This window comes from Rhinoraja longicauda, chromosome 10, assembly GCF_053455715.1.
Source record: "Rhinoraja longicauda isolate Sanriku21f chromosome 10, sRhiLon1.1, whole genome shotgun sequence".
Taxonomy (NCBI): domain Eukaryota; kingdom Metazoa; phylum Chordata; class Chondrichthyes; order Rajiformes; family Arhynchobatidae; genus Rhinoraja; species Rhinoraja longicauda.
Genome location: NC_135962.1, coordinates 61,149,769 through 61,174,768, shown reverse-complemented (window position 1 = coordinate 61,174,768; position 25,000 = coordinate 61,149,769). Strand labels below are relative to the sequence as shown.

At 57.0% G+C, this 25,000-nt stretch overlaps 1 protein-coding gene across 1 annotated transcript in view; it reads right to left on the bottom strand.

The window, feature by feature from the left end:
- LOC144597541 (nesprin-2) overlaps positions 1-25,000 on the bottom strand; it is a 34,530-nt gene that overhangs the window by 8,576 nt on the left and 954 nt on the right. Inside the window, exons 2-10 of the mRNA XM_078407021.1 lie at positions 24,708-24,830; positions 23,349-23,568; positions 21,165-21,322; positions 17,187-17,350; positions 10,975-11,137; positions 8,239-8,417; positions 4,433-4,583; positions 1,720-1,902; positions 931-1,068 (exon numbers count right to left, since the gene is read on the bottom strand). Of these exons, the coding sequence (XP_078263147.1) occupies positions 931-1,068; positions 1,720-1,902; positions 4,433-4,583; positions 8,239-8,417; positions 10,975-11,137; positions 17,187-17,350; positions 21,165-21,322; positions 23,349-23,568; positions 24,708-24,830 (1,479 nt within the window). The remainder of the gene's footprint in view (positions 1-930; positions 1,069-1,719; positions 1,903-4,432; positions 4,584-8,238; positions 8,418-10,974; positions 11,138-17,186; positions 17,351-21,164; positions 21,323-23,348; positions 23,569-24,707; positions 24,831-25,000) is intronic.

Here is a 25,000-nt window from a genome sequence, read left to right as displayed (position 1 = left end):
ATTCACAGTGTGGTGGTGGGGGATTCACAGTGTGGTGGTGGTGGTGGGGGATTCACAGTGTGGTGGTGGTGGGGGATTCACGGTGTGGTGGTGGTGGGGGATTCACAGTGTGGTGGTGGGGGATTCACGGTGTGGTGGTGGTGGGGGGATTCACGGTGTGGTGGTGGTGGGGGATTCACAGTGTGGTGGTGGGGGATTCACGGTGTGGTGGTGGTGGGGGGATTCACGGTGGGGTGGTGGCGGGGGGATTCACGGTGTGGTGGTGGTGGGGGGATTCACGGTGGGGTGGTGGCAGGGGGATTCACGGTGTGGTGGTGGCGGGGGGATTCACGGTGTGGTGGTGGTGGGGGATTCACAGTGTGGTGGTGGTGGTGGGGGATTCAGTGTGGTGGTGGTGGGGGATCCACGGTGTGGTGGTGGTGGGGGATTCACGGTGTGGTGGTGGCGGGGGGATTCACGGTGTGGTGGTGGCGGGGGGATTCACGGTGTGGTGGTGGCGGGGGGATTCACGGTGGGGTGGTGGTGGGGGATTCACAGTGTGGTGGTGGCGGGGGGATTCACAGTGTGGTGGTGGCGGGGGGATTCACAGTGTGGTGGTGGGGGATTCACAGTGTGGTGGTGGGGGATTCACAGTGTGGTGGTGGGGGATTCACGGTGTGGTGGTGGGGGATTCACGGTGTGGTGGTGGTGGGGGATTCACGGTGTGGTGGCGGTGGGGGATTCACGGTGTGGTGGTGGCGGGGGGATTCACAGTGTGGTGGTGGGGGATTCACGGTGTGGTGGTGGTGGGGGATTCACGGTGTGGTGGTGGTGGGGGATTCACGGTGTGGTGGCGGTGGGGGATTCACGGTGTGGTGGTGGCGGGGGGATTCACAGTGTGGTGGTGGCGGGGGGGATTCACAGTGTGGTGGTGCCGGCGCCGGTACTCACTTGCAGCTGGCGGACCTTGTCGGTGACGTGGCTCTGTGAGAAGTGCTCGACGTTGGTGAGCTGCAGGTCCAGCTCCGTCAGCCACACCAGCACCGCCGCACGGCCGCTCGTAAACTCCTCACGCTGCCCCGTCAGGTGCTGCAGAGACACGGCACCCCGTCACACGGGCAGACAGTGGGGCAGGGTGGGGGCAGACGCTGGGGGCAGACGCTGGGGGCAGACGCTGGAGGCAGACAGTGGGGCAGGAGGGCAGACGCTGGGGGCAGACAGTGGGGCAGGAGGGCAGACGCTGGGGACTGGGGGCAGACGCTGGGGGCAGGGGGTAGACAGTGGGGGCAGACAGTGGGCAGGGTGGGGGCAGGAGGGCAGATGCTGGGGGCAGGGTGGGGGCAGACAGTGGGGCAGGGGGCAGATGCTGGGGGCAGGGGGTAGACAGTGGGGCAGGAGAGCAGACGCTGGGGGCAGGGGGCAGACTCTGGGGGCAGGTGGCAGACAGTGGGGCAGGGGTCAGATGCTGGGGGCAGACAGTGGGGCAGACGCTGGGGGCAGACAGTGGGGCAGGGTGGGGGCAGACGCTGGAGGCAGACAGTGGGGCAGGGGTCAGATGCTGGGGGCAGTGGGTCAGGTTGGGCTCTCAGTCTGAAGCGGGAGGGGGGGTGTCGGAGGTACGGGCATGGTGCTGGCGTGGCAAGGGGGAGAGGCCAGTGGGGGGGGGGGGATAGATATCGATGGGGGAGAGGCTAAACTACAATCAGGTCATGGCCAGGAGGGGTGCGGAGGCTGCGTCACCTTGAGCCGGCGCAGGATGGCGGTGGTGCGGCTTTGCAGCCGGTCCGAGCGCTGGTTGGCTGCGGCCAGGGTGCGGCGCAGGCGGCTGGCTGTGTCGGTGCGGTGCTCGCGCGCCAGGCGGCGGTACTGCTTGTTGATCAACTCCAGCTGTGTCAGAGACTCCTGCGCCCCTCGCTGTAGCGCCTGGAGCACGGGGAGAGGGTCAGACTGGTACACTCCCCACCCCCCACAACCCCTCCCCCACCCACCCCGCTCAACACCCCCACCTACCCCCCCCTCACCCACTCCACACAACACCCCCACCTACCCCCCCCCTCTCACCCACTCCACACAACACCCCCACCTACTCCCCCCCCCCCCCCCACCCCGAGGCTCCTGCGCCCCTCGCTGCAGCACCTGGTGCACGGGGAGAGGGTCAGACCGGCACACACTCCCCACCCACCCGCAAACACCCCCCCCTGGGGTCAGTGACTGGGACACACGCATTCCCCACCCCGCCAACTCCCCCAAGCCCCACCATCTCCCCCCCCCCCACTCCCCGGGTCAGTGTCTGTGAAACACCTGAGGTCAGTCCCTGTCAGAGTGCCCGCACCCCTCTCTCCCACCCCTCGGGAGGAGGTTGGCACTAGGTGAGGCAATGGTGATCCTGGGTTTGTGTGGGATGTGTGTAGCTGTGGTGTGTGTAGCAGTGGTGTGTGGTGTGTGGTGTGTAGCTGTGATGTGTGGTGTGTGGTGTGTAGCTGTGGTGTGTGGTGTGTGGTGTGTAGCAGTGGTGTGTGGTGTGTGTAGCTGTGGTGTGTGGTGTGTGGTGTGTGGTGTGTGGTGTGTAGCTGTGGTGTGTGGTGTGTGGTGTGTAGCTGTGGTGTGTGGTGTGTGATGTGTGGTGTGTAGCTGTGGTGTGTGGTGTGTGGTGTGTAGCTGTGGTGTGTGGTGTGTAGCTGTGATGTGTGGTGTGTGGTGTGTAGCTGTGGTGTGTGGTGTGTGGTGTGTAGCTGTGATGTGTGGTGTGTGGTGTGTAGCTGTGATGTGTGGTGTGTGGTGTGTAGCTGTGGTGTGTGGTGTGTAGCTGTGGTGTGTGGTGTGTAGCAGTGGTGTGTGGTGTGTAGCTGTGATGTGTGGTGTGTAGCTGTGGTGTGTGGTGTGTGGTGTGTAGCTGTGGTGTGTGGTGTGTGGTGTGTGGTGTGTGGTGTGTAGCTGTGATGTGTGGTGTGTGGTGTGTAGCTGTGGTGTGTAGCTGTGGTGTGTGGTGTGTGGTGTGTGGTGTGTAGCTGTGGTGTGTGGTGTGTGGTGTGTGGTGTGTGGTGTGTGGTGTGTAGCTGTGGTGTGTGGTGTGTGGTGTGTAGCTGTGATGTGTGGTGTGTGGTGTGTAGCTGTGGTGTGTGGTGTGTGGTGTGTAGCTGTGATGTGTGGTGTGTGGTGTGTGGTGTGTGGTGTGTGGTGTGTAGCTGTGATGTGTGGTGTGTGGTGTGTAGCTGTGGTGTGTGGTGTGTGGTGTGTGGTGTGTAGCTGTGGTGTGTGGTGTGTGGTGTGTGGTGTGTAGCTGTGGTGTGTGGTGTGTGGTGTGTGGTGTGTAGCTGTGGTGTGTGGTGTGTGGTGTGTGGTGTGTAGCTGTGGTGTGTGGTGTGTGGTGTGTGGTGTGTGGTGTGTGGTGTGTAGCTGTGGTGTGTGGTGTGTGGTGTGTGGTGTGTGGTGTGTAGCTGTGGTGTGTGGTGTGTGGTGTGTGGTGTGTAGCTGTGGTGTGTGGTGTGTGGTGTGTGGTGTGTAGCTGTGGTGTGTGGTGTGTGGTGTGTAGCTGTGGTGTGTGGTGTGTGGTGTGTAGCTGTGGTGTGTGGTGTGTGGTGTGCGGTGTGTGGTACGTGTGCATTTATCTACAACCTGCATCATCCTACTATAACCCGTGTCATTCTGCCATCTGTCCATCGTTGAGGTTTGACGTGTACACATTTTCCATAATTGATATGATTCATGTATAATTCATGTGTGACCACGTATGTTTATTTTGTGTGTTGTGCAGATTTATACATGATGTACGTGTAATTCATGTATCCTTTATCTGATCAGTAGCAAGGAACTGCAGATGCTGGTTTACATCGAAGACAGACACAAAGTGCTGGAGTAACTCAGCGGGTCAGGCAGCATCTCTGGAGAGAAGGAATGGGTGACGTTTCAGGTCGAGACCCTTCTTCAGACTGAGAGCCCAACCTGAAGAAGGGTCTCGACCCAAAACGCCACACATTCCTTTTCTCCAGAGATGCTGCCTGACCCGCTGAGTTACTCCAGCACTCTGTGTCCATCATTTATCTTATAATGTGTTTATAGTTTGCAGACTTTATATCAGATGTTGTTGCTGAAGCAGCAAATGACGGGTCTACAATCTGAGCCGGTGGTCAGTGGGTGTGGGGGAGTGTCTGTGCTCAGTGTGTAAAACCCCCCCATACCCGGCCCCCCTCCCCTCCCCACCCCACCCCACGCCCTGGGAACCGACCCTGCCCCTCCCCTCTCCCCCCACCCCCACCCTTCCCCACCCCTCCCCTCCCCACCCCACCCCACGCCCTGGGAACCGACCCTGCCCCTCCCCTCCACTCTCCCCCCACCCCCACCCCCTCCCCTCCCCACCCCATGGGAACAGACTCTGCCCCCTCCCTCTCCCCCCCCCCCCCCCCCCCAGGCTCCAGACTGCCCCATACGTCCCCCCCCACCCCACCCCACTCACCTCGTACTTCTTCAGCTCCTCCCGGGCCAGGGCGTAGGGCACTTGGGAGGTGAGGGGGTTGGTCACCGCCTCCTCTGCCCCCCGCAGCCACTCCTCAAACTGAGAGTAGTCTTCCAGAAACTTCTGCCACAGACGCCACGTCTCCTCAATCCTGGGGTGGGGGAGAGAGTGAGACCCCAACCCTCAGCCCCAACTCCCCCCTCCCCCCTCAGGGTGAAGAGGGGGACTCCAAACACCGCACTGTGAGACCCTCAGACCATCTTTACTGGACTTTATCTCGCACCAAACCTCATTCCCTTTACCTTATGTCTGTACACATTTTATGAATTTAAAAGAGAGTTAGATAGAGCTCTAGGGGCTAGTGGAATCAAGGGATATGGGGAGAAGGCAGGCACGGGTTACTGATTGTGGATGATCAGCCATGATCACAATGAATGGTGGTGCTGGCTCGAAGGGCCAAATGGCCTCCTCCTGCACTTATTTTCTATGTTTTTCTATGTTCCTTACAATGTGGGCGGCTCACTTGTGATCATGTATTGTCTTTCCGTTGACTGGATAGCACACAACATAAAAGCTGTTCACTGTACCTCAATACACGTGACAATAAACTCAACTAAACCTCACACTTGTGTAGGAAGGAACTGCAGATGCTGGTTCAAATGTGACTTCAATCTACATATAGATTGGGTGAATCAAATTGGGAGAGGTGCTGAGGAAGAGGATTTCTTGGAATGTATACGGGATAGTTTTCTAAACCAACATGTAGAGGAACCAACGAGAGAGCAGGCTATTCTAGACTGGACATTGAGTAATGAGGAAGGGTTAGTTAGCAGTCTTGATGTGCGTGGCCCCTTGGGCAAGAGTGACCATAATATGGTTGAGTTCTTCATTAGGATGGAGAGTGACTTAGTTAATTCAGAAATAACGGTTCTGAACTTAAAGAAAGGTAACTTTGAGGGCATGAGACGTGAATTGGCCAAGATAGACTGGCAATTGATTCTTAAAGGGTTGACGGTGGATATGCAATGGAAGGCATTTAAAGACCGCATGGATGAACTACAACAATTGTTCATCCCAGTTTGGCAAAAGAATAAATCAGGGAAGGTAGTGCATCCGTGGCTAACAAGGGAGATTAGGGATAGTATCAAAACAAAAGATGAAGCGTACAAATTAGCAAGAAAAAGCAGCCTGCCAGAGGACTGGGAGAAATTCAGAGTCCAGCAGAGGAGGACAAAGGGCTTAATTAGGAAAGGGAAAATAGATTATGAAAGATAACTGGCAGGGAACATAAAAACTGACTGCAAAAGCTTTTATAGATATGTGAAGAGAAAAAGATTAGTTCAAACAAATGTAGGTCCCTTGTAGTCAGAAACAGGTGAATTGATCATGGGGAACAAGGACATGGCAGACCAATTGAATAACTACTTTGGTTCAGTCTTCACTAAGGAAGACATAAATAATCTGCCGGAAATAGCAGGGGACCGGGGGTCAAATGGGATGGAGGAACTGAGGGTAATCCAGGTTAGTCGGGAAGTAGTGTTAGGTAAATTGAATGGATTAAAGGCCGATAAATCCCCAGGGCCAGATAGGCTGCATCCCAGAGTGCTTAAGGAGGTAGCCCCAGAAATAGTGGATGCATTAGTGATAATTTTTCAAAACTCTTTAGATTCTGGAGTAGTTCCTGAGGATTGGAGGGTAGCTAATGTAACCACACTTTTCAAAAAGGGAGGGAGAGAGAAAACGGGGAATTACAGACCAGTTAGTCTAACATCGGTAGTGGGGAAAATGCTAGAGTCAGTTATTAAAGATGGGATAGCAGCACATTTGGAAAGTGGTGAAATCATTGGACAAAGTCAGCATGGATTTATGAAAGGTAAATCATGTCTGACGAATCTTATAGAATTTTTCGAGGATGTAACTAGTAGAGTGGATAAGGGAGAACCAGTGGATGTGTTATATCTGGACTTCCAGAAGGCTTTCGGCAATGTCCCACATAAGAGATTAGTATGCAAACTTAAAGCACACGGTATTGTGGGTTCAGTATTGATGTGGATAGAGAACTGGCTGGCAGACAGGAAGCAAAGAGTAGGAATAAACGGGTCCTTTTCAGAATGGCAGGCAGTGACTAGTGGGGTACCGCAAGGCTCAGTGCTGGGACCCCAGCTATTTACAATATATATTAATGATTTGATCGAGGGAATTGAATGCTACATCTCCAAGTTTGCGGATGACACGAAGCTGGGGGGCAGTGTTAGCTGTGAGGAGGATGCTAGGAGGCTGCAACGTGACTTGGATAGGTTAGGTGAGTGGGAAAATGCATGGCAGATGCAGCATAATGTGGATAAATGTGAGGTTATCCACTTTAGTGGCAAGAACAGGAAAGCAGACTATTACATGAATGGTGGCCGATTAGGAGAAGGGGAGATGCAACACCTGGGTGTCGTGGTACACCAGTCATTGAAAGTAGGCATGCAGGTGCAGCAGGCAGTGAAGAAAGCGAATGGTATGTTGGCATTCATAGCGAGGGGATTTGAGTATAGGAGCAGGGAGGTTCTGCTGCAGTTGTACAGGGCATTGGTGAGACACACCAGGAGTATTGCGTACAGTTTTGGTCTCCTAATCTGAGGAAAGACATTCTTGCCATAGAGGGAGTACAGAGAAGGTTCACCAGATTGATTCCTGGGATGGCAGGACTTTCATATGAAGACTGGATAGACTCGGCTTGTACTCGCTGGAATTTAGAAGATTGAGAAACTTACAAAATTCTTAAGGGGTTGGACAGGCTAGATGCAGGAAGATTGTTCCCGATGTTGGGGAAGTCCAGAACAATGGGTCACAGTTTAAGGATAAGGGACCGAGATGAGAACGTTTTTTTTCACACAGAGAGTGGTGAATCTGTGGAATTCTCTGCCACAGATGGTAGTTGAGGCCAGTTCATTGGCTATAATTAAGAGGGAGTTAGATGTGGCCCTTGTGGCTAAAGGGATCAGGGGGTATGGAGAGAAGGCAGGTACAGGATACTGAGTTGAATGATCAGCCATGATCATATTGAATGGCAGTGCAGGCTCGAAGGGCCGAATGGCCTACTCCTGCACCTACTTTCTATGTTTCTATGTTTCTAAACCAAAGATAGACACAAAAAGCTGGAATAACTCAGTGGGTCAGACAGCAACTCTGGAGGGAAGGAATAGGTGGCATTTTGTGTTGAAACCCAAAGCATCACCTATTACTTTTCTCCACAGATGCTGCCCGACCCGCTGAGTTACTCCAGCACTGGGTGTTTTGCTCTTTAAATCTTGTATGTTTGCATCAGATTGCCAAATCTAAACTCCAGGATTCCAGTTCCAGCTGCATTGATCTGACTCCCCTCTCATCCCGGGGGTCTACTCTCCACCTCCTTCGGTCACCCTGCAGCGTCACTGTAACCCTCTCCAGGTCAGACGCTGGTCCTGGGTCACCCCCCATCATCATCCCCTCCCCACCCCCACGGTCTGCCACTACACCCCCCCCACCCCCACGGTCTGCCACTACACCCCCCCCACCCCCACGGTCTGCCACTACACCTCCCCCCACATGCCCCCCCACCCCCACGGTCTGCCACACCTCCCCCCCCATGGTCTGCCACTACACCCCCACCCCTACCCCCAACGACTGCCACTACACCCCCCCCCCCACCCCCACGGTCTGCCACTACACTCCCCCACCCCCACAGTGTGCCACTACACTCCCCCACCCCCACCTCCCCCTGGGTGCCCCCACCCCAGGTCCCTCCCTCTGCCCCCACCACCCATCTCCACATCCCTCACCTCATGCGGCGCTCCACCGCCATGGAGCAGACGTTGCGCCAACGCCGCTGCAGGCTGCGGCTGCCCTGCTGCAGCCCGTCGCATTCAGCCTCGACCTCGCCCTCCTCCAGCAGCCCGTCACACAGGCGCAGCACCGACGCAACACCCGCGCTGCGCTGCTCAATCTCCTGCTGCAGCTCCTGCACCAGGGGCACGGGGAGAGCGGGGGGGGGGGGGGAGGGGGAAGAGAGAGCGGGTGGGGGGAGAGAGCAGGGGGGGGAAGTGTGGGGGGGGGGAGAGAGCGGGGGGGAGAGAGCAGGGGGGAGCGAGAGTGGGGCAGGGGAGAGAGCGGAGGGAGTGCAGCAGAGGGGGTGAGTGAGGCAGGGGGGGAGTGGGGCAGAGGGGTGAATAGTGGGGCAGAGTTGGGAGGGGGGGAGTGAGGCAGGGGAAGGGGAGTGAGGCAGGGGGGGAGTGAGGCAGGGGGAGAGTGAGGCGGGGGGGGAGTGAGGCAGGGGGGGAGTGAGGCAGGGGGGGGAGTGAGGCAGGGGGGGAGTGAGGCAGGGGGGGAGTGAGGCAGGGAGGGAGTGAGGCAGGGAGGGAGTGAGGCAGGGAGGGAGTGAGGCACGGGGGAGTGGGGCAGGGAGGGGTGAGGCAGGGGGGAGTGGGGCAGGGGGGGAGTGAGGCAGGGGGGGAGTGAGGCAGGGAGGGAGTGAGGCAGGGAGGGAGTGAGGCAGGGAGGGAGTGAGGCAGGGAGGGAGTGAGGCACGGGGGAGTGGGGCAGGGGGGGTGAGGCAGGGGGGAGTGGGGCAAGGGGGAGTGGGGCAGGGGGGGAGTGAGGCAGGGGGGAGTGAGGCAGGGAGGGAGTGAGGCAGGGGGGGAGTGAGGCAGGGGGGGGAGTGAGGCAGGAGGGGAGTGAGGCAGGGGGGAGTGAGGCAGGGAGAGAGTGAGGCAGGGAGGGAGTGAGGCAGGGAGGGAGTGAGGCAGGGAGGGAGTGAGGCACGGGGGAGTGGGGCAGGGGGGGTGAGGCAGGGGGGAGTGGGGCAGGGGGGAGTGGGGCAGTGAGGCAGGGGGGGAGTGAGGCAGGGAGGGAGTGAGGCAGGGAGGGAGTGAGGCACGGGGGAGTGGGGCAGGGGGGGAGTGGGGCAGGGGGGGAGTGGGGCAGGGGGGGAGTGAGGCAGGAGGGGAGTGAGGCAGGGGGGAGTGAGGCAGGGGGGAGTGAGGCAGGGAGGGAGTGAGGCAGGGGGGAGTGAGGCAGGGGGGAGTGAGGCAGGGGGAGAGTGAGGCAGGGAGGGAGTGAGGCAGGGGGGAGTGAGGCAGGGGGAGAGTGAGGCAGGGAGGGAGTGAGGCAGGGAGGGAGTGAGGCAGGGGGGAGTGAGGCAGGGAGGGAGTGAGGCAGGGGGGAGTGAGGCAGGGAGGGAGTGAGGCAGGGGGGAGTGAAGCGGGGGGGAGTGAGGCAGGGAGGGAGTGAGGCAGGGAGGGAGTGAGGCACGGGGGAGTGGGGCAGGGGGGGGAGTGGGGCAGGGGGGGAGTGGGGCAGCGGGGGAGTGAGGCAGGGGGGAGTGAGGCAGGGGGGAGTGAGGCAGGGGGGAGTGAGGCAGGGGGGAGTGAGGCAGTGGGGGGGGGAGGAAGGCAAAGACACAGGCCGCTGTGATAGTCTGAACACTTGCAGTTCCGGTCGCCCCCGTTCCAGGAAGGGTGTGGAGGCTTTGGAGAGGGTGCGGAGGAGGTTCACCAGAATGTCGGGATTAGAGGGCATCAGTTACAGGGAGAGGTTGGACAGACTTGGATTGTTTTCTCTGGAATGCCAGAGGTTCTAGGGTCATCTGAGAGAATTATTTTAAATGATGAGAGGCATAGATGGGGTAGACAGTCAGAACCTTTTTCACTAGGGTGAAAATTATAAAAGACCGGAGGGCTTAGGTTTAAGGTGAGAAGAGGAATATTTAAAGGAGATATGTGGGGCGAGGGTTTTTTTAAACACAGCGGGTGGTGGGTGCCAGGATTCACCTCTTGATTTTATACACCCCAGCTATGAGATCACCCCTCAGCCTCCTGCGCTCTTCGCCTGTTCAACCTCTCCCTGTAGCTCTGGCCCTCATGTCCTGGCAACGTCCTCACAAATAGGCGGTCACGGTGGTGCAGCGGTAGAGTTGCTGCCTTACAGCGCTTGCAGCACCGGAGACCCGGGTTCCATCCCAACGACGGGTGCTGTTTGTACGGAGTTTGTACGTTCTCCCTGTGACCTGCGTGGGTTTTCACTGAGATTTTCGGTTTCCTCCCACACTCCAAAGACGTACAGGTTTGTAGGTTAATTGGCTTGGTAAATGTAAACATTGTCCCTAGTGTGTGTAGGATAGTGTTAATGTGCGGGCCGAAGGGCTTGTTTCTGCGCTGTATCTCTAAATATTGGCGTGACCTCACTGAGGTCTGGGACGTTGTGTATTGGGATAATGTGGAATCAGGGCTTACGGCCCACCGAGTCCGTGCCTGCCTGCCACTGATCACCCGTACACTAGTTTTATCCCACACACTAGGGTCAATTTACAGAGGCCGATTAACCTACAAACCTGCACGTCTTTAGGATGTGGTAGGAAACCGGAGCACCCGGAGGAAACCCACGCTCCATACAGACAGCACCCGAGGTCAGGATGGAACCAGGTTCTGGCGCGGTGAGGCAGCAACTCTACAGCTCTGCCACCGTGTCGGTACACGGCGGTGTGGAGGGGCCGAAGGGCCTGTCGCTGCTAGCCCACGCACCTGCTGTTCGGCGAGCTTCCTCTCGATTTCTTGATCGTCACAGATGCTGTAGACCAGGGGCTTGGAGAGCTCGGACTCCATGTGAGCCAGCCAGGAGCGGAGACCGTTCATCTCTCCACCCAGGCTCTGCACTGAGCTGAGTGTCTGCTGCAGCCGCTTCACCCTGTGGAGGGAACGGGGCAAGAGGGGCCGAGTGAAACCACTGCTCCAGCACTCCACGCTCCCCCCACAGGTTCAGCTGTAGTTTAGAGATACAGCACAGATACAGGCCCACTGCGTCCACGCCAACCATCAACCACCCGTTCACATGAGTTCCATGTTATCCCACTTTCTCATCCACTCTCCAGCCAATTAATCTACAAACCCTCACGTGGGGGGATGTGGGGGGAAACTGTAACACCCAGAGGAAACCCACGCAGTCACATGGAAAACGTGCAAACCCCACACAGACAGCACCCGAGGTCAGCATGGAACCCGGGTCTCTGGCGCTGTGAGGCAGCGGCTCTACCCGCTGCACCGACACAAGGTTTAGGTTGATTATTGTCAAGTGTACCGAGCGCAAAGCTTTGTGTTGCACGCTATCCAAATCAGATCAGATGATACTACACATAAACACGATCGTCAAACTCAGGTTGTACTCTGGAACGCCAGGGGAGACCTGAGAGAAATGTATCTGAATAAGAGGCATAGACATGGTAGACACTTAGAACCTTTACCCAGGGTGGAAATGTCCAGCTCCAGAGGGCATGGCATTAAGGTGAGAGGGGGCAGTTTGTAGATGTGCGGGGCCAGTGTTTTACACAGAGGGTGGTGGGGGACGATATGATAGTGGTGTTTAAGAGGCTTTTAGATAGGCACATGGGTATGCAGGGAATGGAGGGGTATGGATCACGTGCAGGCAGAGATTAGTTTAACTTGGAATAATGTTCAGCATGGACATGGTGGGCCGAAGGGCCTGTTCCTGTGCTATACTCATGTTGGTTCTGTCCCAGGCAAGCCAGTGGGGAGGAGGGGGGGGTTCAGGTCCTGCCGTGTTCCTTCCCCCACCCATGGGTGTCTCACCAATGATGGGTGCTGAGGGGCGGCCCATCTCCCCTGCCCTCCCCTCCCTGGCTGCTGAACCCCATTTACTGGTGTCCCTGCATTCCCCTGGGTCAAGCTGGTGTGTGCTTCAATCAGTGGATGCAGACCCAGGGAATCGTGGCAGCGTGGACGTAAGACAGGATCTACACTAACCTCACACAGTCACAGTCACGCAGAACAGAAACAGGCCCTTCGGCCCAACTCACCATGCCATCCAACATGCCCCATCTGCACCTGCCCACGTCTCACCTCAGTTTTAAATGGCCTCCCCTTTATTCTTAGACTGTGGCCCATGGCTCTGGACTCCTCCGACATTGGGAACATTTTTCCTGCATCTAGCTTGTCCAGTCCTTTCATAATTTTATACGTCTCTATAAATCCCTTCTCATCCTTCTAAACTCCAGTGAATACAAGCCCAGTCTTTCCAATCTTTCCTCATATGACAGTCCCGCCATCCCGGGGATTAACCTCATGAACCTACGCTGCACTGCCTCAATTACAAGGATGTCCTTCCTCAAATTGGGAGACCAAACCTGCACACAGTATTCCAGATGTCGTGTCACCAGGGCCCTGCACAACTGCAGAAGGACCTCTTTACTTCTATACTCAAATCCTCTTGCTGTTATTTATAGTTTCTGCCTCAGCTACCTCCCTCAAAGTTTAGATACCCCCAACCTGGAAAAAAGACCACCTTCTCTGTGACCCTCATGTCTGAAGAAGGATCCCAACCCAAAATGTCACCCATCCATGTTCTCCATCACTGCTGCCTGACCTGCTGAGTGACTCCAGCACTTTGTGTTCAACGCAAGACTCCAGCATCTACAGTTCCTGTGTCTCCCACTAAACTTTTCCATTCATGTCCCTGTCCATAGTTCCTTTTAAATGTTGATATGGTACCTGCCTCAACTACCTCCTCCGGCAGCTCGTTCCATACACCCACAAACTTCTGCGTGAAAAAAGCTGCCCTCGGGTTTCTATTAAACCTTTCCCCTCTCATCTTGAACCGATGTTCTCTAATTTTAGACCCCCCAAAGACCACCTTATCTATGCCCCTCGTGGTTTTATTAACCTTTAGAAGATCACCCCTCAGCATTCATAGGAATAAAACCCTTCCCTATCCAACCTCTCTTAGAACACATGGACTATGCACAGGTGGATAGTGGCCCTTCAGTCCACATCATACCAAGACTATCTACCTGTGCATAGTCCATACCCCTCCACATCCAAAGACAGAAACAAAAAGCTGGAGTAACTCAGCGGGTTGGACAGCATCTCTGGAGAAAAGAAATAGGTGAGGTTTTGGGTAAAGACCCTTCTTCATATCCATGTGTGAAAAAGGGTCTTGACCGAAAACGTCACCTATCCATGTTCTCCAGAGATGCTGCCTGACCCGCTGAGTTACTCCAGCACTCTGTGAAACGTTACCTATCCATGTTCTCCACAGATGCTGCCTGACCCGCTGAGTTACTCCAGCACTCTGTGAAACGTTACCTATCCATGTTCTCCACAGATGCTGCCTGACCCGCTGAGTTACTCCAGCACTCTGTGAAACGTTACTTATCCATGTTCTCCACAGATGCTGCCTGACCCGCTGAGTTACTCCAGCATTTTGTGCCTATCCAAAAGTCTCCTAAACACCACCATCATATCTGCTTCCACCACCACCCCTGGCAGCACATTCCAGGCACCCACCACCCTTGGTGTAAAACATTTGCCCCACACACCTCCTTCTAACCCGAGCCCTGCAGACCTGGCGACATCCTCGTTCAATGACAAAGGTGCTGCAGCGCTGGGCTGCCGTGTCCTGGGCTGTAAATGGAGGTGCTGCGAGCTGCCTCAGGTGGATGTGTGCAGCGACGCTCCCCTGCGTGCTGCATGAAGTGAGACGGCCAGTGTTGTCACCGTGCTGTCTCCCCTGCACGTACACACATACTGGTTTCCCCCACGCCTGCTCATATGCAGGCTGCTGCCTCTCCCCTCCCCTCCCCTCCCCTCCCCCACACAGACAAAGGCACTGTCAGCAGGTTGGCCCGCCCATCACCCCTGCCCTGGGGCACAGCCGGGCTGGGGCCGGCCTCAGCCTCAGCCTCAGGGGACGGGACGCCGAGCTTGTCCTCACCCCCCGCCCCCCCCCCGGCCCACACACACAACCACTGTAGCCCTGACTGTCCCCCCCCCCCCACCCAGTCAGCGACACTGGGGATGGCAGTGTGTGTGTGAGCAGAGACACAACACACACACACACACACAGGTACTCATACACATTGCACACACACTGAGAAAAGGCAAACACAGAATACACACATAGACAGAGGTACCCACAGAAAGAAAATATATGTACACACAGACAGGCACAGTTAAATATTCACTGAGGTACACACAAAGATACAAACACATAGGGGAAAGACACATAAATAGGTATGTGCACACAGGTACACACACACACTGAGGCACACACGCTGAATTATAAACACACGCACAGGTATGTGCACACAGGTACACACACACACTGAGGCACACACGCTGAATTATAAACACACGCACAGGTATGTGCACACAGGTACACACACACACTGAGGCACACACGCTGAATTATAAACACACGCACAGGTATGTGCACACAGGTACACACACACACTGAGGCACACACGCTGAATTATAAACACACGCACAGGTATGTGCACACACAGGTACACACACACACTGAGGCACACACGCTGAATTATAAACACACGCACAGGTATGCGCAAACAGGTACACACAAACACTGAGGCACACACGCTGAATTATAAACACACGCACAGGTATGTGCAAACAGGTACACACACACACTGAGGCACACACGCTGAGGTACAAACCCACATACACACTCCCAAAGGGGAAAGACACACAAATAGGTATGTGCGCACAGGTACACACACACACACAGATACACGCTGAGGTACAAACACACACACAGGAGAAAGACACAAATAGGTATGCGCACACACAGGTACACACCCACAGAAAAGACACGCAAACGAGGCTTTTGGATAGGCATGTGGATATGCATGGAACAGAGAGATATGCAGGGAACAGAGAGATATGGATCATGTGTCGGCATACAAGCATTGGTCTTGGCATTATGTTCGACACAGATATCGTGGGCTGAAGGGCCTGTTCCTGTGCTGTACTGTTCTATGTACAGGAAAAAAACTGCAGATGCTGGCTAAAATCGATGGTGGAGTAACTCAGTGGGTCAGGCATGGGTGATGTTTCGGGTCGTCGGGACAAAAAAGAATGTAGTTGGAGAGAAGAGGAGAACCTCTTCAAAGTTGACATACCTTGATGAGGATTCGCACTTGTGAATAGGTATGTCAACTTTGAAGAAGTTCTCCTCGTCTCTCCAACTACATACTATCTTTGTCCCGCCCCCTCCCCTGACATCAGTCTGAAGAAGGGTCTCGACCTGAAACATCACCCATTCCTTCTCTCCTGAGATGCTGCCTGACCCGCTGAGTTACTCCAGCATTTTGTATCCACCCTGTATTGATCTATGTTCTATGCTGGAGTAACTCAACGGGTCAGGCAGCATCTGGACCCAAACAGAAACGTCGCCTATCCATGTCCTCCAGAGAAGCTGAGTTACTCCACTTTATATTTTACGTAAGATTCTAACATCTGCAATTCCTTACGATTCCCTTTCAACCTCTGCTATCCATGTACCTGTCCAACTCAGGCTATTAAATGCTGTTATAGTCCCTGCCTCAACTACCTCCTCTGGCAGCTCAAAGGTATCACAAAATGCTGGAGTAACTCAGCAGGTCAGGCAGCATCTAGGAGAGAGGGAATGGGTGACGCTTCGGGTCAAGACCCTTCTTCAGACAGCTCGTTCCTCTGGCAGCTCGTTCCATACACCCACCACACAACATAATCAAAGACATGTCCCGCCCCGGTCATTCCTTCTCCCCGCTCCCATCCGGCAGAAGGTGCAGAAGCTTGAAAGCGCGCACCACCAGACTCAGGAACAGCTTCTTCCCCTCTGTTATCAGGCTTCTGAACGGCCCTTCCATAAGCTCGGGCACTGTCCGATTCACCTCTACCCCATTGCGGACATTGGACTTTGTCTGTGGAACTGATGCGCTACAATGCAAACCTAAACGTACAGTTTGTGTAACAGGTGCTGTGAATGTAACAAGGACGAAGTCCCGGCACTGACTGTGTACATGTGACAGGGACTGTGTACACGTGACAGGGACTGTGTACATGTGACAGGGTCCGTGTACATGTGACAGGGTCCGTGTACATGTGACAGGGCCCGTGTACATGTGACAGGGTCCGTGTACATGTGACAGGGTCCGTGTACATGTGACAGGGCCCGTGTACATGTGACAGGGCCCGTGTCCCAGACTCCCTGTTGGCAGGCCTTGCGCTGTGGGTGAGGGGTGAGGGGGGGCCACACATGTTCACCCCAGGCATGGCTGAGGCAACAGATGGCAGTGGTGGTGAGCTGCCAGTTGATGGGGACGCGTTGCCATTGTCACAGGGAGGTGGGGGTGTGAGTGCCGGGCTGTTCACCAGCACCTGTCACTGAGGGATTATCCAGCCGGCTGAGGGACAGATGTCTGCAGTCACAGCCAGCCCACAAAACCCCGCTCCCCCAATCAGCTCCGTGACGAACTGTTCACCACTGTTCACCCCTGCCCACCCACCACTGTGCGACCCCCTCATCCCCTCACCCACAGTGCGGCCCCCGTCCCCACAGTGCGGCACCTCACCCCCGCCCCTCCCAAACTGCATCGCTCCCTCACCCCCCCTCCACAGTGCCGCCCCCTCACACCCCCTCCCTCAACCTCACCCCCCCCCACAGTACCCCTCCCCTGGCGCTCCCCCCCCTCAGTGCCCCTCCCCCGGCGCTGCCCCCCACCCCCACAGTGCACCTCCCCCGGCGCTGCCCCCCCCACAGTGCCCCTCCCCCGGCGCTGCCCCCCCCCCCCACAGTGCCCCTCCCCCCGCGCTGCCCCTCCCCCCGCGCTGCCCCTCCCCCACAGTGCCCCTCCCCCGGCGCTGCCCTCCACCCCCACAGTGCCCCTCCCCCGGCGCTGCCCCCCCCCCCCACAGTGCCCCTCCCCCCGGCGCTGCCCCCCCACCTGTTCTGGGCAAGGTGCCCGAGGTGTTGCCAGCGGTTGTTGATGATCCTCAGCTTGTCGTCCACGTTAGCAGCAGTGCCCGCCTCGCTCTCCCTCAGCACCGCGCCCAGCCGCTCCACGCTGCTCCTACGCCACGCACGCTGGCCCAGCTCCCCCACACACGCCTGTACACAAACACGCACACGCACCATCAGCACGGCCCCAACACACACCTGTACAGACACTCACGCCGACCCAGCTCCCCCACACACGCCTGTACACGCACACGCACCATCAGCACGGCCCCTACACACACTTGTACCTGTACATGTACACGCACCATCATCACATGGCCCTCACATACACTTGTACATGTACACGCACCATCACATGGCCACTCCCCCAGTGAGGAGCCAACACATCCCGCCACAGCCCCCACTCAGGGGGTGTTTGCAAGCCCTCTCTCAGTGCCCCCCCCCCCACACTCCCCCGCCCTCAGAGGCCGTTCGGCCCTCTGAGCCCGTCTAGCACTGTCAGATAAACACACAGTGCAGGAGTAACTCAGCGGGTCAGGCAGCCTCTCCAGAGAGAAGGAATAGGTGATGTTTCAGGTGGAGACCCTTCTCCAGACCTCTCTCCAGAGACGCTGCCTGTCCCACTGAGTTACTCCAGTATTCTGTGCCTATCCTCGCTGTAAACCAGCATCTGCAGTTCCTTCCTGCACACAGCTTGGTCAGATGGCACTCACCCTTGCCTTCCAACACTCTCGCTCTGCCTCAGTCTCTCCCCCCACCCCCAGCTGTGGTCCCAGCTGTCGAGAAGGGAGGGGCCTCCTGTGTAAACCCCCCCCCCCCCCACAGGGCAGTAATCCCTCTCATTCACACGGATACACGCAACACTCACGCCACCAGAAACCACCTCCGCACCGCCCTTCCTCTCTCCTGAACCCTCCAGCCCCGGCCCCTTGCACTGGACACAGAAACAGGCCATTCGGCCTAAATCCTCCGTGCTGCCTCACCTCATCCAACCTCATCCCAAAGTGTTCTATAAGTATATCAAGGGTAAGAGGATAACGAGGGAAAGAGTGGGGCCCATCAGGGACCATAGTGGAAAGCTGTGTGTGGAGCCAGAGGATGTAGGAGATGTTTTAAATGATTTTTTTTGCATCTGTTTTTACGAGGGAGGAGGGCGATGCGGACTTAGAAATGGAGCAGGAGGGTTGTGATGTTCTTGAGCATATTGCTATTGACAGGGAGGCGGCGCTAGAGGCTCTGGCAGGCTTAAAAGTGGATAAGTCTCCGGGCCCTGACGAGATGTATCCCAGGATGCTGAGAGAGGCAAGGGAGGAGATTGCGGGGGCTCTGGCACAAATTTTCAGAGCCTCTCTTGCAACAGGGGATGTACCGGAGGACTGGAGGATAGCTAATGTGGTGCCATTATTTAAAAAGGTCAGTAGGGATAAACCTGGGAACTACAGGCAGGTGAGTCTGACATCGGTGGTGGGGAAGCTGCTAGAAAAGATTCTGAGGGACAGAATCAGTCTTCACTTGGAGGATCGAGGGTTAATTAAGGATAGTCAACATGGCTTTGTTAATGGAAGGTCGTGTCTGACTAACTTGATTGAATTTTTTGAAGGGGTGACCAAGGAGGTAGATGGGGGTAGTGCAGTGGATGTGGTATACATGGATTTCAGTAAGGCTTTTGACAAGGTCCCACACAGGAGACTAGTCAAGAAGGTAAGAGCCCATGGGATCCAGGGCACCTTGGCAAAATGGATAAAAAACTGGCTTAGTGACAGAAGGCAGAGGGTGATGGTAGAAGGTTGCTTCTGTGACTGGAGGCCGGTGTCCAGTGGGGTGCCGCAGGGATCGGTGTTGGGTCCCTTACTGTTTGTAATCTACATTAATGATCTGGATGTTAACGTACAGGGCATGATCAGCAAGTTTGCAGATGACACAAAGGTAGGGGGGGTGGTGAATAGCGAGGAAGGGATCTGCAAGCTGCAGGAAGATATAGATGAGATGGTCAGATGGGCGGAGCAGTGGCAGATGGAATTTAATCCTGAAAAGTGCGAGGTGATGCACTTTGGCAGAAATAACTTGGAGAGGGAGTACACCATGAATGGAAGGACCCTAGGGAAGACAGGGGTACAGAGGGACCTTGGAGTACAGGTACACAAGTCCTTGAAGGCAGCAGGACAGGTGGACAGGGTGGTCAAAAAGGCATATGGGTTACTGGCCTTCATTAGCCGGGGCATCGAATATAAAAGTAGGGGGGTAATGATGGAATTATACAGAACACTGATGAGGCCACAGCTGGAGTATTGTGTACAGTTCTGGTCACCACATTATAGAAAGGATGTGATAGCTTTGGAGAGGGTGCAGAGGAGATTCACCAGGATGCTGCCAGGAATGAAGGGCCTCGGCTATGAGGAGAGACTGAGCAGACTGGGGTTGTTTTCCCTGGAGCAGAGAAGGCTGAGAGGGGACATGATCGAGGTGTACAAGATCATGAGGGGCATAGATAAGGTAGATGGCGGGGAACTTCTTCCACTGGTGGAAGGTTCAACGAGGGGACATAGATACAGGGTAAGGGGAGGGAGGTTTCGGTGGGATGTGAGAAATAACTTTTTCACCCAGAGGGTGGTTGGAGTCTGGAACTCACTGCCTGGGGTGGTGGTGGAGGCGGGAACACTCACAACGTTTAAGAGGCATTTGGATGGGCACTTGAAATGCTACAACATTCAGGGCTACGGTCCAAATGCGTGAAAATGGGATTAAAATTAGATTAGACTGTGTTTGGTAACGGGCGGCGCGGACACGATGGGCCGAAGGGCCTCTTTCTGTGCTGTAGGACTCTATGACTCTATGACTCTATGACCTACACTCGCCCCACCTGCCCGCGTTTGGCCCATATCCCTCTAAACCTTAGGTAGACCCAAAATGCTTGAGTAACTCAGCGGGTCAGGCAGCACCTCTGAAGATAAGGAATGGGTGGTGTTTCGGGTCGAGACCCTTCTTCAGACTGGTTAGGAATAAGGGAAACGAGAGATATAGACGATGATGTGGAGAGATAATGAACACTGAATGAATGATATGCAAAAAAGTGACGATGATAAAGGAAACAAGCCATTCTAAGCTGTTTGTTGGGTGAAAATGAGAAGCTAGTGCAACTTGGGTGGGGGAGGGATAGAGAGAGAGGGAATGCCGGGGCTACCTGAAGTGAGAGAAATCAATATCATACCACTGGGCTGTAAGCTGCCCAAGCAAAATATGAGATGCTGTTCCTCCAATTTGCGTTGAGCCTCACTGACAATGGAGGAGACCGAGGACAGAAAGGTCTGTGTGGGAATGGGAAGGAGAATTAAAGTGTCCAGCAACTGGGAGATCAGGTTGGATCACGCGGGCTGAGCGATGGTGTTCTGTGAAACGATCACCCAGTCTGCGTTTGGTCTTGCCGATGTGTAAGAGTCTGCATCTTGAACAACGGATACAGTCGATGAGGTTGGAGGAGGTGCAAGTGAACCTCTGTCGAACCTGAAAGGACTGTCGGGGTCCCTGGATGGAGTCGAGGGGGGGAGGTAAAGGGACAGGTGTTGCATGTTCTGTGGGAAGGTACCTGGGGAGGGGGTGGGTTGGATGGGAAGGGAAGGGATGAGTTAACCAGGGAGTTACGGAGGGAACGGTCTCTGCGGAAGACGGAAAGGGGTGGAGATGGGAAAATGTGGCTGGAGGTTGGATCCCGTTGGAGGTGGTGGAAATGTTGGATGATTACGTGTTGTATGTGATGGCTGATGGGGTGGAAGGTAAGGACTAGGGGGACTCTGTCTCTGTTGTGACTAGGGGGAGGGGGAGCAAGGGCGGAGCTGCGGGAAGCTGGGGAGACACGAGTGCTGCAGAGATGCTGCCTGACCCACTGAGTTTACTCCAGCACTCTTTGTCTATCTTTGGTCTACTTTCCCCGCACATTGACAGGCTTCCCCATGGCTGACCCTCTCACCTTCTGCAGTGTGTCGATCGTCTCTTCGAGCGTTGGCCCGGTGGTCAGGGCGATGCGTTCCTCCGCCTCTGTCAGCCATTCCTGCAGCCGCTTGCACCGGCTGATGAACAGCAGCCTCTGCTGCTGCCGCGGCTTATCCCCAGCCTCGGCGCCAACTCCTGCCGGATTAGCCACAGATCCGGTGCCCGGCATTAGGTCAAGGTGACAGCAGCAACCGGTGTACACACCCAACAACACAGAGCAGCACCCCACTCCCCTCAACCCTCAACCTCCACCCCTCCCCTTAACCCTCACCCCCTCCCCTCAACCCATCCCCTCCCCTCAACCTCTCCCCTCACCCCCCTCTACTCAACCCTCTCCCCTCACCCCCTCTACTCAACCCCCTCCCCTCAACCCACCCCCTCCCTTCAACCCTCACCCCCTCCCCTCAACCCTCACCCCCTCCCCTCAACCCTCACCCCCTCCCCTCAACCCATCCCCTCCCCTCAACCCTCACCCCCTCCCCTCAACCCTCACCTCAACCTCTCCCCTCACCCCCCCTCCCCTCAACCTCTCCCCTGAACCCCCACTCCCCCCTGAACCCCCACTCCGCTGTGGGTGGGAGGAAGGGATGGTGGGAGGGTGGAGGGATGGCGGGGAGGGGGGGAGGGACGGTGGGGAGGGGGGAGGGATGGTGGAAGGGGGGAGGGACGTTGGGAGGGTCGGAGGGGGAGGTTCGGAGGGATGGTGGGAGGAGGAGGGATGGCGGAGGGACGGTGGAAGGGTCGGAGGGGGAGGGTCGGAGGGGGAGGGACGGCAGGAGGTGGGTCTCCCGGTCGGGTTGCTCCTGGCCACGGTGGCCATTTGCGGGTGCAGGCAGCGGGCAGTGGAGGGTCGTGCTCGAGACGACGGCGTGGCCCTTCTTGCAGGCCTACGTCAGTGCTCTTGTGTACTGTCAGTGTCATCTACTGTTCTACACTCTCGTGCTTAACTCTGATTGTGCCGATGTATAGTAAGATTATTAGTGGCCTGTATGTAAAAAAACAGCGGGTCAGGCAGCATCTGTGGAGGACATGGATAGGTGACGTTTCACAGAGTGCTGGAGTAACTCAGCGGGTCAGGCAGCATCTGTGGAGAACATGGATAGGTGACGTTTCGGGTTGGGACCTTTCTTCAATTGTAGGTTAGTTGATTGTAAGTGTGGGGGTGGAGAAGGAAAGCTGAGGAGAGGAGGGGAGGCACAAACGCTGGCAGTTAGTTGGTGGATACAGGTGAGGGGGGGTTAGTTGGTGGATACAGGTGAGGGGGGTTAGTTGGTGGATACAGGTGAGGGGGGTTAGTTGGTGGATACAGGTGAGGGGGTTTTGAGAGGCAGATGCTTATACAAAGGCCAGAGATGAAAAGACAGGCTGCAGGAGCCATTTATGTTTAGGTTAGCTACTGCTGGCATATTATATTATTTTGTTGAGATATATCTTGCCGTATTATTATGGGCACTCGGGGGGCGGCCGTTAGATGTACAGGGTGGTGAATATATATGGGCATAAGGGACTGGGAGTGGGTAGACACAGGGACAGAGAGCATACAGTTCTCACCAGACCTGGACAGACCAGCGACTGGACAGACCCGAGACCAGGGACAGAGCAGCCGGCCATGACTTGTATGCGGAATAAGTGCAGCCTGGTATGTTCATCTCCTTGTTTGTACAACTACTTCAACAAACAACTAATTAAACTGGAAATAACGACTGGAAGATCTGTTCTGTTGGGTCTGCGTAAGATCGCTCCGACTCCCTGTGTAGTAATGGCAATTGGGAAAGAAGTCACTGGAAAAGTCGGAAAGTTGCCATTCCACAAGGTGTGAGACCAAAGAGTTGCAAATTGTGAAGCTGGAGAAAGGAAATGAGGTGGGAGGAGGGGGGTGGGGAGATTTAACGTCACCCATTCCTTCTCTCCAGAGATGCTGTCTGAGCGCTGAGGTACTCCAGACTTCAGGGGGTGGGGAGAAATGGGTGCAAGTCCAGATGGGGCGCAGGGGAGGGGATGGGGGCGTCTATATGGGGAAGCAGGAGGAGGGGACGGTGGGTTATGTAGTTACCCAAACATCAAGCAGAGATTGTTGATTAGGGCGGAGAGACAAGGATCAGAGGCCAGAGTGAGGCAGGAAAGATAGGTCAGCCATGATTGAATGGTGTAGCCCAATGGCCTGATTCTGCCCCTTTGACCCATGAAGATGATGTCAGGATAGCTGGTCCATACGGCCGGGTGCCACTCACCGCCAGCTGTTGCCACTGGAGCTCCAGATGTGCCGGCTGGGCCAGGAGGTTGGCGGCAGTGGCGGGGGAGAGGTCAGCGGCCAGCAGGCTGGTCTGGCTGCTCAGTGTGGCCAGCCGGCACGCCCAGTCTGCCCACGGCACAGCCGCACCCTGGCACAGAGACAGAGGCACAGAGTCAGAGCCGGAACCCCTCCCCCTCCCCCCCTCCCCCCGACACCCGCCACACCCTGGCACAGAGAGGCACACAGCTGCAACACCCCCCCTCCCCCTCCCCCTCCCCCCGACACCGCCACACCCTGGCACAGAGAGGCACACAGCTGCAACCCCCCCCTCCCCACAGCAACTCCGCACCCTGGCAAAGACAGAATCAGTCAGCGCCGCAAACCACCCCCCCCTCCCCACGCATTCCCCACCCCCACGCCCCACGCCCCCTCCCCACCCCCCCTCCCCACGCCCCCCTCCCCACCCCCCCTCCCCCCAACCCCACCCCCCCTCCCCACCCCCCTTCCCCACGCCCCCTCCCCACCCCCCCTCCCCACGCCCCCTCCCCACGCACACTCCCCGCTCCCCCTCCCCACCCCCCTCCCCACGCCCCTCCCCACGCACACTCCCCACGCACACTCCCCACGCACACTCCCCACACCCCCTCCCCACGCCCCCTCCCCACGCCCCCTCCCCACGCACACTCCCCACGCCCCCTCCCCACGCCCCCTCCCCACGCACACTCCCCACGCACACTCCCCGCACCCCTCCCCACCCCCCCTCCCCACGCCCCCTCCCCACGCACCCTCCCCACGCCCCCCTCCCCACGCCCCCTCCCCACGCCCCCTCCCCACGCACACTCCCCACGCCCCCTCCCCACGCCCCCTCCCCACGACCCCTCCCCACGCCCCCTCCCACGCCCCCTCCCCACGCCCCCCTCCCCACGCCCCCTCCCCACGCACACTCCCCACGCACACTCCCCCACGCCCCCTCCCCACGCACACTCCCCACGCACTCCCCACACCCCCTCCCCACGCCCCCTCCCCACGCACACTCCCCACGCCCCCTCCCCACCCCCCCTCCCCACGCCCCCTCCCCACGCACACTCCCCACACCCCCTCCCCACCCCCCTCCCGAACGCCCCCTCCCCACGCCCCCTCCCCACGCACCCTCCCCACGCCCCCTCCCCACGCCCCCTCCCCACGCCCCCTCCCCACGCCCCCTCCCCACGCCCCCTCCCCACGCACACTCCCCACGCACACTCCCCACGCACACTCCCCTCGCACACCCCCCCACTCCAGACTCACCTGTACCTGCAGCTCACTCTGGCCGCTCTCGCCGGCTCCACACGCTGCCCTCTTCGCATCGTCCCGCAGCTCCTGCAGCTCGTGGCCCAGCACAGCTGCATCCTCGCAACATCTGCTGCACATCTGTGCAAGGGTGCAGGTTACAGCAGCTGGTCAGATGCCCAGACCAAGGCCCTGTCCGTGTGTGCGGAGTGTCCATGTGTGGGGAGTGCCCGTGTGTATGTGTCCGTGTGTGTGTGTCCGTGTGTGTGTGTGTGTCCGTGTGTATGTGTGGGTGATGGGTGGGTGGGGGG